Source organism: Thunnus albacares, chromosome 5, assembly GCF_914725855.1.
Source record: "Thunnus albacares chromosome 5, fThuAlb1.1, whole genome shotgun sequence".
Lineage (NCBI taxonomy): Eukaryota > Metazoa > Chordata > Actinopteri > Scombriformes > Scombridae > Thunnus > Thunnus albacares.
Window position 1 is genome coordinate 19,171,008 of NC_058110.1, and position 18,990 is coordinate 19,189,997.

General features: G+C 39.8%; 2 protein-coding genes and 1 long non-coding RNA gene across 5 annotated transcripts; 1 reads left to right on the plus strand and 2 right to left on the minus strand.

Moving 5' to 3' along the window:
• Nucleotides 1-600: 600 nt before the first annotated feature.
• Nucleotides 601-2,256, minus strand: LOC122982391 (adenosine receptor A1-like). Of its 2 annotated transcripts, none has more exons than XM_044351656.1 (3): nucleotides 1,908-2,256; nucleotides 1,318-1,781; nucleotides 601-1,149 (listed from the first exon to the last, which is right to left on the minus strand). In XM_044351656.1, the coding sequence occupies exons 1-3, from the start codon at nucleotides 2,243-2,245 to the stop codon at nucleotides 938-940; spliced, it is 1,014 nt and encodes a 337-aa protein (XP_044207591.1). In that variant the 5' UTR covers nucleotides 2,246-2,256; the 3' UTR covers nucleotides 601-937. The 2 variants fall into 2 exon arrangements, with proteins under 2 accessions (XP_044207591.1, XP_044207590.1); XM_044351655.1 differs by having other exon boundaries at nucleotides 1,314-1,781.
• A 615-nt stretch (nucleotides 2,257-2,871) lies between these two features.
• On the plus strand, nucleotides 2,872-5,408 carry LOC122982415. Its single transcript, XR_006403445.1, has 2 exons — nucleotides 2,872-2,955; nucleotides 4,318-5,408. It is a non-coding gene; the product is annotated as an uncharacterized LOC122982415 (long non-coding RNA).
• Nucleotides 5,409-9,052: 3,644 nt separating this feature from the next.
• LOC122982400 (transcription factor Spi-B) lies at nucleotides 9,053-14,334 on the minus strand. Of its 2 annotated transcripts, XM_044351666.1 has the most exons (6): nucleotides 11,613-14,334; nucleotides 11,388-11,422; nucleotides 10,424-10,628; nucleotides 10,199-10,317; nucleotides 9,831-9,987; nucleotides 9,053-9,660 (listed from the first exon to the last, which is right to left on the minus strand). In XM_044351666.1, the coding sequence occupies exons 2-6, from the start codon at nucleotides 11,406-11,408 to the stop codon at nucleotides 9,353-9,355; spliced, it is 810 nt and encodes a 269-aa protein (XP_044207601.1). In that variant the 5' UTR covers nucleotides 11,409-11,422; nucleotides 11,613-14,334; the 3' UTR covers nucleotides 9,053-9,352. The 2 variants fall into 2 exon arrangements, with proteins under 2 accessions (XP_044207601.1, XP_044207600.1); XM_044351665.1 differs by having other exon boundaries at nucleotides 11,388-14,334.
• Between the last annotated feature and the right edge of the window lie 4,656 nt (nucleotides 14,335-18,990).

Consider the following 18,990-nt stretch of genomic DNA (forward strand, 5'->3'; position numbering starts at 1 on the left):
TGAGGTAGTAGATTGAATAGTTGTGGGGTTTTGTAACCTCTTTTTGAGATAACTATACAATCTACTGTCTTTCCCAAGGAGACAGCTGAGTCAGCCACTCACCGACTGTCATCTCCAGATGGGCAATCATGCCGTCCAGTCAAAACATACGCTTGCAGCAATCAACATAATGAATTGTGACAAGCAGTGTTTTTGCCAGAACAGGTTTATTAGGTGGGGTGTGTTTAATTTGGGCTCTGTCAGGGTGAGGTAGTAGGTTGTATAGTTTGGTGGGTGGGACCGCACCCTGCTCAGGTGATAACTATACAGTCTATTGCCTTCCCTGAGGGGCTCACTGAACACTCGTGAATATTCAACACACTGTCCCTTCTAAATATCACATTTATTATTCGATATTACAAAAAAAGGAGCAGGTACATACGTGCTGGAAAGGATTAGTGTTGAACTGATTGAACCTGTCGCATGACTAACCTAAAAATATGTACATGTCAATAAAGTCGTACTTGCCTCAAATCAGTTGTCCAAGATGTTGAGTTCTTGAAATTGTTTGTTAGTCGCCCAGTATGATTCTGATGGTTTCATGGTTTGTGTACAACAGCACCTTGAGTTTGTTAGTCTAGAGACCCCTCTAGTGGAGACACAGGAGATAGCTTTGACTAGAGGAAAGTTTGCAGAAAGGGGGTAGTCAACCGTATGCCATGGCACACCAAGAGTGTGCAGGTTTTAATTCAAAGCAAACACTACAAGTATGGTTTTCACAAATTCAAACACTCACTGGGTGCCTGCATTTCCTCAGCCTTACATGGTTATATGTAATAAAGCATTAAATGACTGTTTGATTGTGTGAGTGTGGAAAACATTTGACACAATTTCCCATGAACTCAAATCTCAAACATCCTTGACTTAAAACGTCCCTGTGGATCTTTGTTTTGTGGTGTTATGGTGTAGCCCTCCCTCCTGATCCACACGTCTCTGTATGATTGGTTCGGTGGCCTGTACTTGATCGGCGAACTTGCTTGTCCCCATGGCAACTGTTTAGCCTCATCAGGAAGCGACTCCATATTTGACTGTAGGCCTGTTGGATTTTTGGGATGCGGTAAGCATAGACTACAGGGTTGACAGCTGAGTTGGCATGAGACAGAAGAATACCTGGAAAATTTGGATGTGTTACTGTTAGACTTATATTCACTGTAACTGAAATTGCATAATACATATAAAAAAAATCATAAGAATGGAGCAACTATGCAAACCAATCTTTAAACATAAAAACAAATAACTGCAGAATATGTAAGGAGAAGAAAAGCTACAGTCACCTGCCTGTGTATAGTGTCCCCTGCGTGACAGCTTGAGGACCATGAAACAGCAGCAGACAGTTCATCAGGTGCAGAGGAATCCAGCAGCTGGCAAACAAAATGAGAACCAGAGCCAGGGAGCAGGCCAGCCTCCTCTCCCTGAGCAGAGAGGCCTGGGCTTGAGGACTGCTGTCCTTTAGACGGCCCTGCAGGCTCCAGAAGATTCGCATGTAGAGGAGGGTCATGACCAGCAGGGGCGCCATGACACATCCCAGGAAGTTGAAGTAAACCATGAAAGGAAGGGAGATAACAGAGAGGAAGGTGCAGGATGGAGAAATGAAGGAAGAGGAAGATGTATTTGTGGAATCAGATGGTAGAGTGGAGTAGTTGTGCCAGCCAAACAGTGGGGTGAACCCCAGCAGACAGGAAAGTATCCAGCACACAGACACTGCCAAACATGTTCGCTTCTGTGTGGCCATTGCTTTGTATCTGAGGATGAGTGATTAAGAAGAAAGAGGGAATGAAAGAAGATTATTTCAACAAAACAAGTGAGGATGTGTTGTATATTGCTTTTCTTCCTGTAAACAAGTGTTTCATAGTGAGTGCATGGCTCACCTGTGCGGCGTGTGTAACCGAAGGTATCGATCAACAGCGATAGCTAGCAGGGACAGCACAGAGGCCTGCGTCAGCACGAGGACGACACAGCTGAGAAACAGGCACAGGTCAGGGGTCAGATTCACCCAGCCATCCAACAGTACAGCCAGGGGCACTGCGGCCACACCCACCAGGAAGTCTGCCACTGCCAAGGAAACCAGGAAGCAGAACGTTGGCTCCCGAAGGGAATCCCGTATGCCGACACACACTGCACACACGACCAATGTATTGCCAAGGCTACAGGCCGCAGCAATCAGCACTTCTAGTACTGTGTAAGCCACCCAACTCCATTCAGCCATCACTGATGATGGGGACCAGAGACGACAGAGAAACTACAAAGTTTGATAGCACAGGTGTCCTTGAAGGTTGTGGACAGGTGTAATGAATTCCACAGTGAGGTCCAACATAATCCTTGTGTCTGTTGTTCAGATACCGTATTGCTGCTTTCAGCCTGTGGCTTCAAATGACCAGAAAAGCATTGAGCAGATGCTTTTTATATGCAAACATGCATGCGCCTCTGTGCACACACAACAACAGGCGTGCACTCCATGGAGACACCATCTGTTTTTCATTAGCTAGTGAAACTCCCCTCCTCACCCTAATAAATATGCCTCAGTAGCCTCGGTTGAAGGCTTCTGGAGGAGCCATGTCACATTTTTCACACAACAGGTGTGTTTGGTATTGTCAGTGGTGGAAGAAGTACTAAATAAAGTAACTTTAAATAACAATCTTGAAGATTTTCATTTAAATAAATGTCTATTAAGTATGGAGCCCTCAAATTACGAATCCATGCCCACAGATTTGTAAACTGTACCCTCGAATTACACATCCATGCCCACGGATTTGTAAACCATGCTCTCTAATTACGAATCCATGCCCACAGATTTGTAAACCATGCTCTCTAACTACGAATCCATGCCCATGGGTTTGGGCGGAACCAGTGCTGGGGATTTTCAAAGTAAACGCATCAAGTTTTTTGGAGACACATTGAGCCGCTGCAGCCATTTAAGTGAGTCAATTTTATGTGTTTGTGGTCTTGTTGTGTGCATGACTTTATTTAGTTAACCTCTACAACCAAACACCGTTTAAATTGTTTACTTGCCCATCAGCGTAGCTAACTGTTAGCAGAAGATAATCAATGCTAGCAATGCTAATTGTTTTGTAGGTAAACTAGCTAGCTGTTGTGGCTAACAAATTGCTGTTGTATGCTAACGTTACTTTATTATTATCAACTGTTTTTCACCTCATTTGGATATTTGCTCATCTTAGTCTATGTGAAATGTCTACACTTATGATAGAAGTGAGTTAACCAGACCCTCTCCCCTATATATGTAAGGATTAGGGGTGTTTTGAAATGCATTTTTAATTTATGAAGTTATAGTGTGGTCTTTACGGAAGAGGATTAGGGCCATATCTGAAACATTTATTTGAGTTCAGAGTTTAAAATCTGACTTAAATCTCAGAACTCAATAAAATTTTTTATGTGGCCCTAATCTTCCGTAGGTCTTTGTGTTCACAAATGTCTATATTACCCGCACTGTTTGTGCGTGCAGACTACAAAGTAAATAAATGTTCTAAATAATATAATAAATGTCATGTGTCCCTATTGGACAGGTGTGGGTCCACCATGGGTAGGCGGATGTATAAATTCACCCTATGACTGCACCAGAATAAATAGCCTGGGGGAAACTAGAAGCTGGTAAATGGAGAGCAGAGTCCGTCATTTAGACAGTAACATATTTAGGTTGTTTTGGCTGCAGCACATTTGATTTGAAATTAAACAATGACTGAAACAAAAGTGCTGACTTGGTTTTAAGTGGTTTTATTGTGTTCACATCCATACCAGGTGAACAGTGAAGCACCTGCAGCCCCCTTTTTTTAGGTAGTCTGCCACTTTTAGGACAATGCAGGAGGAGGACGATCCTAAATATACAGCAAATGCAGCCAGGGAGTTTTTTATGACTCAGCAGTGGGATGTTCTCGACTGGCATTGTCATTCACCTGACCTTAGTCCAGCTGAGCAGGTGTGCCACTCTCTGAAAAACAGACCGAAGGCAAAAGTCCAGTTTGCAGTTCAGGTCTGGCAGAGAGGGAAGATATAAGTGTCCTCAGGGATCACAGACTTCAGACAGTCAATGACTGAAAATAGTTTGACACCAAATATTATATATCATGACTTAAGTTTTTTTTAATTGGTCAAATGATCTTTGGTTCACTAAAATTGGAAAACTTTAGTTAAAAGTAAAAACTAAAGCTACACATTCCTACACTGTTCATCAGTGGATGTAAACACCATCAAAGTAAAGAGGAAAGATTAACCTCATAGTCATTTATTTTCTTTATTTAAGCAAAACATTTTCTTTTATTACAGAGTTTCCAGAAGACCAGAGTGGACAGCTTGTAAGACACCAGGGAAGACAGCTGTGGATGGAGTGTTGCTCATCTGGAATGCTTTTGCTGGGGTTTCATATCTGCTGTCTGAGTCTCTAACTGTACCTACCAAGACTGGCTTTCACAGTGAAACATACATTCACCAAGCACTTTATTAGGAACACCTGTACAATCTATTGTAATCCTATACAACAGCTCTGTCTTAAATTCTTCTATGAAGCCTATACATATTCTGTCCAACCTGAGGGTGTGGACAAAATATTAGGAACTCTTTTCTATATAATGCACTCCAGCACACCACCCACTGCAAATTTAATTGAATTTAAGCACTCTCTTTACATTTTATGGATGATTAGAAGAGATGGTCAATCTTTATACAGTTGATGTACAAATGTATTAATTATTCATCGTCTTGTTTTTGTCATATGACCTCTGTCTTCTTCAAGATAAATACAAGGTGTACTCTCTCTTTGTTGTTGAAATTTTCATCCACTTTTTCTTGCTGACGGGCTAAGCACTTCAGTAGCTCGTAATAGTCACTACTTAAGTGTTTTGTGACTTCACCATCCTATAGATAGTGACAAAGGGAATGTCCTCATATACTTATATGAAATTTGAGGAATTTTAAACATTGAATATAATCTACAACCTCTGATTGGATGTAAGGCTTAATCCTGATTCTAAAAGATTCATTACGGTAAGATGTTCTGGTAGAAGGCTAAGGCTGGTGATATTTAATTTACTGGAAGTGAAATGTGGCAAAGAGCCCAAATTCAGACTTACTTAAAGGGAAACTTTGGTATTTTTCAACCTGGACCATATTTTCCTTCTTTTTGTGTCTAAGTGACTAATGGGGAAGCAATTTTTGAAATTGGTCCAGTATTGAGCGAGAGCGCTGCAGCCAGTAGCTGCGAAATGGACTGCAATGTCATCCAACGAAGGAATTGCACACTGTCATTCTATGTCCACTAAAAGTGCTTGTTTTTGCCACTGACATGCTCAGACTGTTATTATAAGTGTTTGGTAACTTTATGGAAAGGACCATACAGAGAAATAAAACATTTTTCTTTACCTTTCGCTAGTCTGATTGTTGTGTCTAAGTCTCGCCCAAGGAGAAGTCTCATTCTGATATCTCGCAAGAGTTGAGTTGTTTTCAAAATCAGCTAAATATTCAGCCATGACAGAGTTGGAGAGAGGAGTGCCTGGAGGAGTTTGTTGTGTTGGAGTGCAGAAAGCGTAGCTTAGTTTTATCTAAAAGATCAAAGTCATGGCTGCATGCAGCAGATAATGCCAATGTCAACTTTGGACCACACCACTTTGTTTACCAGTTATTGAGCAGTGCCAATAATCAGCTGTCAGTGGATATTGAGTCAATTGTTTCAAAGACCTGCAGCCACTTGTCAGTATCTACTTCCCGAAGAGTGGAACTTCATGCATTTTTTGCCTTTGTTGACACTGAGTGGCATGATATTCTGCATCATGTTTGTACACGATGGCTCTCTCTTCATTCAGCTCTCGATTGTCTCCTGCAAAGCTCTTACTTCATACTTCAGGTCCCTTGCAGTGACCTGTCCTGTGGCACTGAAGATGATTTTTGAGAATGAAGAAAAAACTGGAGCTGCTGAGATTTATCTGTGCTTTTTCCACACCACAGGGTCTGTTTTTGACCAACCTGTAAAAAAGCTGGAGGAAACAAAGCTCTGCAACACAAATGTTAACAAGGAAATCTGAAAGTTCAAAATAAAGATGCTTCAGTGGAAACAGGTTTTATGACTCTGTCATTGCATACATTGACAAGTGGTTTGATTTCTCACCAGAAAACGTTATGGTGAAACTAAAACCGATTGGCGTCTATGAGGAGCTTTATTCACTGACCTGGAACAGGGGGTGGCTGTCTTCAAAATGACAGAAAGCAAGGCAAGTTTATTTGTGTAGCAACAAGGCTACACAAAAAGTTCAAAACACAAAAAGTGCTTTACATAAAACATCAAAGGCATTAAGACAAAGTACAAAAGAAACACACTATAAAAGGACATTTAAATATAATTAAAGTTATTAAAGAGTTAAGAGTATAGAAAATAAAAAAATAAGCTAAAATAGAATATGACAGATAAAATACAATAATAAAAGTTATACCACAGTGCAAGAAATGAAACAAAAACCTTAAATTTGATTTAATAAAAGGCAGCGGCAAACAGAAAAGCCTTCAGCCTTGATTTAAAAGAATCGAGACAGTCAGTATGGACCAACTCTATGAAGAGTTCTGTGCTAGGTGGGAGGGGATACAGAAAGCCGGACAGGATACCACAAAATCTACCAGTAAGATGTGGGTGGCAGTTTTCCAAAAAATAGGGAAAGCCAACTTGATCAACATGTTCAAGATTGTGGCATTTGTCTTCAGTGTGCCAGGCTCATGCCTTTGTAGAGAGGATTTTCTCTCTGATGACCATTAAATGGTAAGACTCAAGAAACAGATGCAGCACAGAACTGATCAAAAATGAACTTCAAATATCCGTGAACTGTGACTTGTCATGTCATGTTCTCTCTGGCTGTGCAAAAGGACAAAGGACTGCTTGAATCAGTCAAGAGCAGCAAAAAATATCCATGGAAAAAGTAGACTTGGTGAGTCATATTCCTATTTTCATCTTTTGCGCTTGATTTTTTTTTTTTTAAAGCCATGGACTAAATTAAATATACACATTTTTTTGCCTCTCTACTTGAACAAGAATATATAAGTACACAGTATATTCACACATCACCATACCCACACCACTGGGGAACGCCACCATTTGGCCCTTATTTGGTAGTGAGAAAGTTGGCAACCCTCGGATCAGGGTAACTGTCTTACTCCTTACTTAATGTACCAGACTCAACATGCTATGCAACTAATATATTGTTAAAATTCAAATTTCTTAGCATCTTATCACTTATTGTAACACACTTAAAATACTTTAAATCTTACTTCTGGTAATTTACTGTGAATTGTATTTAGCTGGTAGTTTCCCCCTAGCTGTTTCCAGGTTACCCTGGTGCAGTCTTAGGGTGAGTTTATGCATCAGCCTACCAATGGAGGTCCCACACCTGTCAAATAGGCGCACATGACATTTATTATATTATTTAGAACATTTATTTACTTTGTAGTTGTCTTTACTTTATAGTCTGCATGCACAAACACATTACTGGAAATATACACATTTGTGAGCACAAAGACCACACTAGAGCTTAATAAACCAAAAATGCATGTCAAAACATCCCTAATCCTTACATATATGACTGAAGAAGGTTCAGGTTCTACTATAAATGTATGTAGACATCTCACACAGACTAAGGTGAGCAAATATCCAAATGAGGTGCAAAACAGCTGATAATAACTGAGTAACAGCATACAACTGCAATGTGTTAGATACACATTGCAGTTGTATGCTATAGAACAGCTAGCTAGTTTACTTACAAAACAACATGGATTCATAATCGAAGGCATGGATTATGAATCCAAAGACACGATTTATAAATCGTGTGCACAGCTTTGTAAACCAAGAGTACAGATTTACAAATGGATCTTTTCTTTTTCTCAGCTGACCCCAGGAGGGCTCCGTAGTTAAGTCATTATCTATAGCCGAATGAGGTAACACAATGGTGATTGAACCTGTGGCCCGCTGATGAAAGCCCTTGAATTTGCAGTATTACAAACTGAGTGTCGGTGGCGACATTCCTGGGGAAAATCACAAACAGCACAGAGATTAGTGACATGTTTATTATCACCCAGCAGTGGTTGGTCCGCCAGAGAGGGTAGGCGGAGCTAGTACAACAGACTCGCTCTTCAACTCACTTGTGTGTGAAGTGGCGTACTGCCAACTGACTGACGTCACACAGACAACACTGTTTGGATCTCTGGGAAGTGAGGTTCAAAAACACACCTGCAATTACCACTTATCGCCATAGGTGCCGCCAAAGAGAACGAAAAGGAGATCTTTGAGATTGTTACTTTAATTATGTAAAGGTAGCAAAATCACAATATAGAAATACTCAATTGCAAGTAAAGCAAAATGTACTTAAAATATCAAAAGTAAAAGTACTCATTAGGCAGTAAGTCCAGTAAGAGTGTCATATAATACTTTGTATTATATTTTTGGAATATTACCAATGTATTAATATGTAAGCAGCATTTTAATGTTACTCTAATTTAAACTACTTTATATACTGTTTGTGTGGGTTTGATCTATAACAATGCATCACATTCTTTAAGCTAATCTTTAAAAAAATTACCAAGTTTAACTACCACTGTCAAATAAATGCAATGGAGGAAAAAACACTATTCCCCTCTGAAATAGTATAATGTAGAATTGAAATACTCAAAATATGTCACAATTGAATATAGGTAGAGAGCGTGACAAAATGTATGTAATTATTACCCCCCAACTTCAACAACTTCACAAAAAGAAAGTAATACGAAACATCGATGTGTTCAGCATGTGTGAGTGTTCTGTTACTGTGTGCCAGGGGACTTTTTAGATGTTACTGATTAACAGGTCTGTTTTTAGTGGCGGTTTTTCACTGCATGCTTACTTTGCATACAATTTTGGCTATGGGTGTGAGCTTGTACGTGTCTGTGTATGTCTGTGTTTGCTTTATTTTATAAAAAAACATTTGTGTCTGCTTGGCCGATATGCACTACACAGTATGTATGTTCACATAGATAGAGAGATAGACAAATATACCAGGTATTCTGAAAATATTTTAATTTTTATTTCTTTTACACTTTTATGTTGAGTTTAAGTTCTACTTATAAAGTAGATATTATGTAACAACCTTTTAGATTTACATATTGTTTAATGCCAGCTGATTTCACACATTGAGCTGTGAACTACAATGTTTCATCTTCTGACTTTTCAAATACTTGGTATTCATTTGCTTCTACATACCATAGAAACAGAATCAGCAGAATCAGCTTTCTCAGAATATCCATTGTGCTTATTCTCTTTCTATGCTTATGTACACACTCTCCATCATGCCGCCTACACTGTATTAGAGTCTCCTTGTAGTCCTCTCAAGGTCTTCTCGTCAAACCGGTAAGTGAGTTTTCTCTTCACCTTCTGAATCTCGCCAGTGCGGGAGTAATTCCTCAGTGCCCGTGCCATCTTCTGATAGGTCATAGTCTTGCGATTGCCCTTGCGGCGGCCCCACATCTGTGCCAGTTGCTCCTTGTTTTGGGATGAAAACTGGAACGTCCCAGAGGACGAATGCACCCACCAGATGCAGCTTCGCATCGATGGCGTCTGGAGCATCTCGAACAGGAACTGGAACAACCGCTCTTTTCTCTTTCCTGCCAAGGAGGAAGGGGATGTAAGTACACTTATGAGGGGACAGTATGTGTGTGGGAACATGCATGTCTTTAACATCTAAGCAGAGAGCTTTACACTACGTACAGGTGTGACTAGATTGGTTGAAGTTTGAGAGTTTTGTTGTAAAAAGTGCATGTGTGTGTGTGTATACCTGAGAGTGGGGCAAGAGGCAGGGAGTCCATGTTATTTCCATCTACCCTGTCAGAAGATGGAGACGGGGAATCATGGTATTCCTGGTACTGGGAGCTGCTGGACTGGGAGTCTGAGTCGATATATGCTGGTGCCTTGAAGGGATACACATTGTGGTCCTGGAGCAAACACATATAAAAACATATTAATAATTCACAGGTTCAACCATTCTATTAAATTATTAATAAAGTCAATCAACTGTCTTATTTTAGTCTCAGTTCAGCCTCAATATGGTGAAAGGTGTCACATCCACCGCTGTAGTGTTCAGCCATAAAAGAGGTGATTAAGCTGTAATTTACTAAACGATTAAGGTGAGGTCCTTGAACTCACCCATTGGTTGTCATGTCGACTAGACCAGGCTGTAGGCGGGCCTTGCTCTTCATATTCCTCATTTGGAGTGTTAGGGCCATAGTGCCACTCATAAGGATGCTGACCTGTACAGCTATTCACTGTGCAGATACAGACATAAGAAACAGTCAGACTAAAAATATAGAAACATACAGAAACACACACACTCCATCATCTGCATATGATCCTTGCCATCCCCACACTCACCTGTGATCTTGGTACCCTGGTGGGTGGGTGTGTGCATTTGCTGCGCCATTGTGGTCGGTGGCGGGTGTGCAGGCTGAACCTCCAGCAAATGCTCCTGCAGGTACTCCTCAATGACCTCCAGGTCTACCTCAGGGCAGGAGGGGGGAGCCGCTCCGCTCCAGGCCGCCCGACCTCCACTCAGCCTGATTTCAGTCACATAAGCCATCTGACAGAGACAGAGAAGGACAGCAGCTTTTAGAAATCACACACACTCTGTTTTTTTACCAGGGGGTTGTTGATGTGTGATGCTGACAGAGACAAAAACACTTGCATTGCGTGATGGCTGGCATTTGTCTCATGTCAGTCATAGCCTGAGGTGTTGTTATTATCAGACCGAACACCCGCTGTTTTTTCTTTTCTTTTTTCATGATAACCCATTGTTGTTTTGTTGTGGAGCACTTTAGTGCTGTGGTGCATCACACAGTAAGTCATTTTGTTCTGAGATCTGAAGATCAAGGATGCAATTTTTCAATTTGTTCATTTTAAGTGAGCTGTGAATTGTCGATAAATCATCCTTTTTTTTTTTCTTCTTTTTTTTTTACATGATATTAAACATCAGAAATTATTCTTTTTATATGAGTAATTCTGTCCATCTAGGGTATAACATATATTTGTCAAACTTGGAAATGAGCCAAGCACCAACACTGTGGCCATGTGTGTTTTAGTTTGACTGGCAAATTTATGCAAGTGTTTGTGTCCTCACCAGCCAGATAACATTCTGGTAACAGTGGTTTGTAGTTGAGCTGCTATTCTTACAAACAACCTTTTATATTTATCCTACAGACATCAGTTACACTTCATAAGATGTTTTTGAGCACTCTATTAATGGAACATTCAGTTGTATGAATACAAACACACTTTTCTTTGTCATTCATGGGCTAACCTGGATCAAAAACATGCTAATTAAAAATAACATCAGACTCACCGTCTCCATTTCTGCCAACATACTTAAAGGACAATCTGAGGGGAGAAAACACCATCATGAGACACCCGAATCAATGCTCATAATTCACACCGTGAACAGAGAAGTGAAAGAACCTGACACACATACTTCTCTAACTTGTCAAAGACAGACAGAGTCAGATGACAGCAAACCGACAAAAGACTACGTCAGAAGCTGAATGAATGAGAACAAAGAGGAAAGCAGTACCTTGTCAAGTCAGAGGTGTACTCCTGCGTCTGGTACAGAGAAGTAGTATCCACAGGCAGCGGAGGGTGGAGGCATGAGAACGTGAAGGCTCACCTGTATGATGCTCCACCTGGGTGTCACCTCTCTTATAGTCTTTGCCAACATACCCTCCTACCCCCATGTCTCTTTGGCCAAGCCCCAAAGTGTGAAGTGGGAGTGGTTTACAAATAAGGGCTAATTCTGGCTGCCTCCTATTGTCTTTCTCCCTGTAATATAATGTGATATATTTTCATTATTATTATTATACTCTAATTATCTCCATCTCTTTATTTTTCTGACACAAACACACAGACCTGTTTAATAGCAGGGTTTTGGGCAAAAAGGTGAAATATTATGTCCTTTTTCATGGTAGATTGTTTCTCTATTTTATACAACAGTTAGAGGTTTAATGAGTTTTTTTTTTTTTTTTTTTTTTTTTTAGCTTTTTAAGTTTTATTTCATGGCACCATGGAAGGTAATCATGTGGCTTTATAGTTTTTCTTTATAGTCACTTATTGTACGCAGACAGACTGAACAATGGGATGATGAATGAGCATAGAAAATAGAGCTAAAAGTTGGGGGAAGATAGGACTAGAGAGTGAGGGTAATAAGTGTGGGAGAAATGTTAATTCCTATATAAGTTTTGAGGAATGATTGATGACACTTGCTTCTACACTTTTTTTTTTTTCACCTGTATCCCAAAATCCGGCTTGATGTACCACCTAGTTATCCTTACTCATTTGTTGTCTTTGTTTCTGTACTCTCAGGATTTTTTCCCATGTTCCAGTTTTATGGTGATATATTGGTGTGTGATATCTGAAAATGACTTAGTGGGAAATGTGTTTATTTTCATGTGGGCTGAACGCTACTCAATAAGGAAATGTTAAACGGTACAAACTCAGGAGCAGGTTTATTACAAGAATAACATTTTTGCAGCTTAAACAGACAGTTTTATAGCAGACTTATTCATCATCAACTCAGTGTGCCACGCCATGTTCTGACTCATAGATAATCAATATTTCTAGAACAGTATTATAGAAATGGCTTACTAAATACATAGAAAGAGAATAAAAGTCATTTATTGTAACTCTCCCTCAAAAATCTTCCCAGACTCAATGCTAAAAACACATTTGTGATTCTTATATACAGTATTTTTAAAAATGTAAAGGTCACATTAAAACGACATTGTTCTTCATAAACTGTTGTGGGGAAGTGAGCAGTCTCAAGTGTTACGTCACCCAAAGTCAGGAACACATGATTTCATTCATAGTTCAAGTATTTCAAGTGATTATGTTCCCTTTTATTGTTGTTACTTGTGTTATTGTTTCAGACGTGGTTTCCAGTACAATACTGGCAGTACAACATGTGTCTTTTTTGCAGGGTGTGTGTGTAGTTGAGGGATTTCCCTTTCTAGGTCTGAGACACACAGTCTCTGATAGTGAGAAAATGTACTGTAGTACTAGAAATACATAGGGCCAGCAGAGATACTATAGTGGCATTTGAAGTATAACAACCAACACAGGGGTTTGAAGTTAAATGCCACAGTAAACTTATTCTGAAATTGTGACAGAACTGGAAAAAGCCTGGATGCTTCATCAGTGGCTAAATTTACTTTCCACTCAACCACCACTCCTATTTAAACAATTTTCTCCAGATGAGAGTGCATATTGTTGTCAGTAAAACTATGAAAACTGATGGTGAGAACTGTCAGACTCCTGTACACTGGTCCTCCCTACGTGGAGTTAATCACATTATTGTGTGTTCTTGTGAGTTTTCTCAAACATTCCAAAGACATGCAAGTCAGCAGCCGTTTCACTAAAGGTGCAAAATGAAAGCTGCTATTTGCAAGATGAGATCATTTCCTCTCCAGTTCATTTTGACATGTTTAACTAAAAGAAAAACCACATCCGTAATCCACACATGAGAATATGAGAATACTGCAGAACTCACAAACTTATCTGCAATTTGCAAGTGACAATTATTTGTGAAATTGGGCATTAGCACAATTTGCGATCTGTGTGTAAACAGTGCTCGCAAATCGCTTTTGTGAAACAGGACCCAGGTCAACTGTATACTCTAACTGGTCATAGCCTGAGCAGGAATGTCAGGGAATCTGTGGATTAACACTGTGATGGGCTGGTAACCAGCCTAGGGTATTTCCCTGCAGTGCATGTTGTGATGGTAATGTAAATGTTGACTGACATTTGAAGAAAGAAGAAATGAAACAATGAATATAATTAAAAATGCCTTTGACACAGGTATTTACAGTATTGCCTGATAAGCAGTGTCAAGATAAATCCAAATGCAGCGCCAGTAGTCTGTGACCTCCTCGGACAGATGATATATGAAGCACATGTACCGTAATGGGAGAGGCCGTGGGTATTTACACCCTGCTTTTTATACCTAAGCTATCATCTCAAGATGATAAAAACTCAAACTCTGCTTACAGGAATGGTATCGATAACTTTACCGCTTGTCAAGGTTTAGTGTAGAAATTCATCACCATGAAATATTACCACAGGCCCAACATTGTAAGCATATTAGCTTAGCATAAAAGGGGTCGTGGAAGGTCAATATATCAAAGTGTGTCAGCAATTACTTGTTTGGTTTCCAGACTTTAAAGAGGACATGTCATGCACATTTCCAGGTCTGTATTTTTATTCTGGGACTCCTTATTTATCTTACATTGGCTGTTTATGCAGCCCCTCAGTTCAGCCTCTGTCTGAGACAGGCTGTTTTAGTTTTTTAGTCTCTTCTCTCTCTTCCAATAAGCCCACTCTGTTCTGATTGGCCAGCTCCCGGAAGCTGCCCCTTGGGAGACTTCCACCAGCTCCGAAGGCTACGTAAACAAACAACGGTGGTCAGATTTTGATTATTTTTGTTGTTCTTTACTCAATATATAAACTTTTCAAATACATCTGTACATATTTGAGCCTAAATGTGATCTGAAATATGCAAGAAGACAACACAAACAGCCCGTGGAACAACCTTAGCAACAAAGACTATGGAACAGTCATGTGTGAATGATCTGACGTCAGTTTGATGGGGAAGTAGAGGTGACATTGTGAACGGAGCATTAAGAGCAGGCTGTAGCCCTGACTTTTGACTTGAAGGCGGCATTTTTACACACATTCACCTCAAATTTCGGAACCTTGACATCTGACATTATAATAGTATATAAATGACAGAAAATCACAAAAAGCATGATATGTCGCTTTAGGAGAACATTTGAGTAAATGTCTAATGTATATATGTACACAGTTTCTGTGCCACTGAATATTGTATATTTCTTCCTTTCTGGTTCTGGACTGTAATTTTCTACCTATAAAAAAGTGTACACATGTACATGCACTTGTGCATCCAGTCATACATGCGTACTGTGTGAAACTCTCAGACAATTGATTGAATGAGTGCAGCAGCTGAGCCAATAGTGCCAATGATTGTCCACGGTGTGATAGGCTGACCATCTGGGATATGCAGTCTTAAGGAACTACTCTCTCTCTCTCTCTCTCTCTCTCACCCACACACACACACACACACACACACACACACACACACACACACACAGATACACACTCAAACACATATACATTACACATGTTCACAAGAGTCATCCACTGTGAAAGGTTCTAGCTTTTCTTGCATGCACATAGCACAGTTTTGTGTTCTCTGTGCATGTGCAGGTATCAGATTAGAATTATTATACAAACATTTTGCTAAATCTGATCATGAAATGACTGCATAACAGAAGTTGTTTGTTTATGTGATTTTATAGTGCACTGGGGTTTTAATTGCAGTCAGAAACCTGTTTAGCAAGGTGGAGAAATAGTTTCCGGGAAATATCAGGAGTTTACCGTACTTGATGTACATGACATCATACACCGTTTTAACCCTCAGAATACTAACTGTAAATACTGTATGCTCCATACACATGCACATTTGAATATACCTCAGGTAACAAGTCAAACCGCACAGTAGACCATAATCTTTATGATGTGCTAACACATCAGTGAGAGCACCTAATATTTGCTTACACTGCAAAAGTTGGATAAATATAATTCACTTCAAGGTCCATCTTCCATATCCCCAGTCTGTAAAATAATTCTCTTTTATGAACCTTCACTATCAGGACTCAGTGATGCAAACATCACAGCCATTACAGATTTGTGTTTTCATTTGAAACTGACATCATGCAAAATATATATTATTGTAGGCATACTGTAAAGGATACAATAGGACAGGACAGGTGCCCAAATGAACAAAGATACAGGTTTTTCTTGCTGTAATCATTTCTCCTGTTCATATTGGCTGTTAAAAGAAATCTTAATCCTAACACGCTTTCAATGTAAATGATGGGAGACAAAATTGACAGTGCTTGTGTTGTGCAAAAATGTATTCCAAAGTTTATCTGAAGCTAATATGAAATTTCACCAGTCTAGGTTTAGTTTCAGGTAGACCTTTCATTCTCTTTACTATCCCCCCACTGCAGCTCAGCAGGGAAACAAAAATAGGTACATTTTGTTCTAACAAGACAGTAGCTTTGGATGACATCCACTTAATTTGACTAACTCAGACTGCTGAAGCCTCATTCATTCATTGAATATCATTGAAAATCATTCACTCACTCATCTTTCCTCCCTTCAGATAAAGTTTTAAATACGGTTTTGCACAAAACAAGGACTGTGGATTTTGTCCCCCATCACTTACATTAAAAGCACATTAGTAAAGGACCTTTTAATGAAGCATTGTCAGTAGGAACAGGAGGAATGACTGACAGACTTGAAAAAACCCGAACTTTTCCATTAAGGTCAGAGCAAAAATCTAGAAGGGAATCCCATATATACCCATAACTTTTATGGGATCCATAACAATCAGTGGCAGCAGTGGTTGAAGTGGAAGTCAGAGGAAGACTTTACCATTAAAGATAGACAACTGGCTGAGCAGCAGTAGTGGCAGTGGCAGCAGAAGTGCCAACAGTAGTAGTAATAGTAGCCACAGTAGTACTGGTTATATTTGTAGGAGTAGTAGTGCTACTGATGGAGGTAAATGTTGCAGTATTGTAGCAGTAGTGGTAGAAGTGGCAGCAGTAGAGGTTATTAGTTATCAAAACATAAAGACACTTTTCAAGAGCTTAAAAAAAAGACTTGATAAACGTGTTCGGAAAAACCCTCAGTGGTGGAGTGAAATGGGTGACGGTTAGGATTCCTATAACTCAGCTTGCACCTGGAGGATTCAGACAAGGTGATAAGGCCAGAAAGACATTGGACCCTTGCAATCAGAAGCACTCAGAGTGGCAGGGGAAACCCGAGCATGCTCGCTTTACCAGGACATGAAGGTATTACACTTAACTGATTTGTGTGCTTGGAGATGCCTTAACAAAGTTGCAAATCTACTTTATTAAAAACAAACGGGGAAGTTTGAGCTAAAAATAAGAGTCTGTTTCTAAAAATAAACTCAAAATAATGCGGGGATTCACAGATGGGAGGAAGAGTTTTTGAATCTGAGGCTGATTTCAAGAAACGTGCAGCCACAAGAGAAATTAGATCACTTTCTTTCTTTCACACACGAAGCACCACTACTATCACTAGAGTGACATCACACCCCTTGCATATTATACCCTACATTATTTTACTCTTTTAATCTCTTGACAGAAATCAATGTACAATATCTGACTTTCTAAAAGTCATGCAGAAGTGACTCTATTGTTTGTAATTAATGTCAGTTTTAATTACATTTACATATTTCTTATGTTGACAGGCATGTGTACCGGTGTCTGTGTGTGTGTGTGTGTGTATGTGTAAAATCTAGAGAGATTTGATCAGCTGTCTTGTATCTGAGTCACTTGTGATGTTTAACGGTCACACAGTGGCAGGTGAATTGGACTTGAATACAGATGCACACACACACTCACATTACATATACAAACAGTTGACCATTAGTGTGTGAAGAGTTGAAACACTTAAGAAAGGTTTTCAGTGTGCTTATCAATGCAGCCATCAGTTGCTGATGAGCAAGGGGCAACGTGTGTGTTTGTGTGTGTTTGTGTGTGTGTGTGTGTGTGTGTGTGTGTGTGTCCAGGTGTAATGGGTTTACAGTTACAGCCAAACCCCCTAGATTAGTGAACGTACGCAAATCACCTGTATGTGTGCAAGTTACTGGGAATTCCCCTAACGCCTAGACAAAAAGGTGTGTGTGTGTGTACATGTTTACGCGTGTGTGATAAGTGATAAAGCCATCCCCCCCCCCCATGAAGAAACACCAACATGTGCTATATACTATATAGAGTGACTCAACTAAGTAATATGTTTAATATTCAGTTGACAACATTTCACACCTGTTACATTTTGCTGTTACAAAGTGTAATTTATTAGTTGCATGTGTTATTCTAGGTAATGTACGTATTTGTGTGGGACTGATGATGATTTGAATGATTTGTGTGGATCAACAGTTTTTTTTATTAAAAATTCTGTTTGATGTTCACACCCATGGGCAGGGCCCTGGTGGAGGCCAGGTGAGTCAGGTGAACAATCTGGCAGGTGAGGAGGCAGTTGGACATGCTGTGGCGTTGGCTTACGTACTAACTATCAGAGACACTGGCAAGTATGCAAAACCTGAGGTTGACCCCCTCAGCATCACCACCTCCACCACCTCTGCCTCACTCACTCACACATTTCTCTTTGTTTTTATGCATTTTTGTTCTGTTTTCTTTTGATTCAGTGCAAAAATGTAACCTATTTATTTATGTCATATTTTTCCCTCCAAGCTGTAATTTGTCAATTATTATTTATGTTATATATTTGCAAGTTGCTATATATTTTTTTTACACCTTTATTATTTTTAAAGCTTTTACCCTAATTTATGTAACAACTTTCTTAACAACTGTGCAGCATGCAAATAAATGGGTGTCATTTGCATAGAGTCACTAGCAGAGCAGTGGTCAAGTGATCTTGATTCAGGAGGATAATATACATCAGTCATATGGGAATGCTGGAGATAAGGACTGGGATTGGGAACTGGTAGGACTTTGCATTCCCACGGAAGATTGCTTGTGTCCTCCAGTAGGCAGTCTTACAAGCTGCAGTCTCAATAAACACTCATAAACCACACAGCCACGGACGCGCACACTAACCCAGTGGCCTTATCAGAACAATACATAAACTTGAATGCGAAGACTGTACATAAATCATCTGTTTTCACAGTGAGATAAGAACAGACAAAGAGAGATAGAGCGAGAGAGTGAAACTTTATCTGAGCTCCGAGGATAAAATAAAACATCTCCATGAGATTTTCCATCTAGTATCCAAAGAACACAATAAAGGACCTGAGGGCTTTTGATGGGCTATTTTGAAACCAGTCCCCG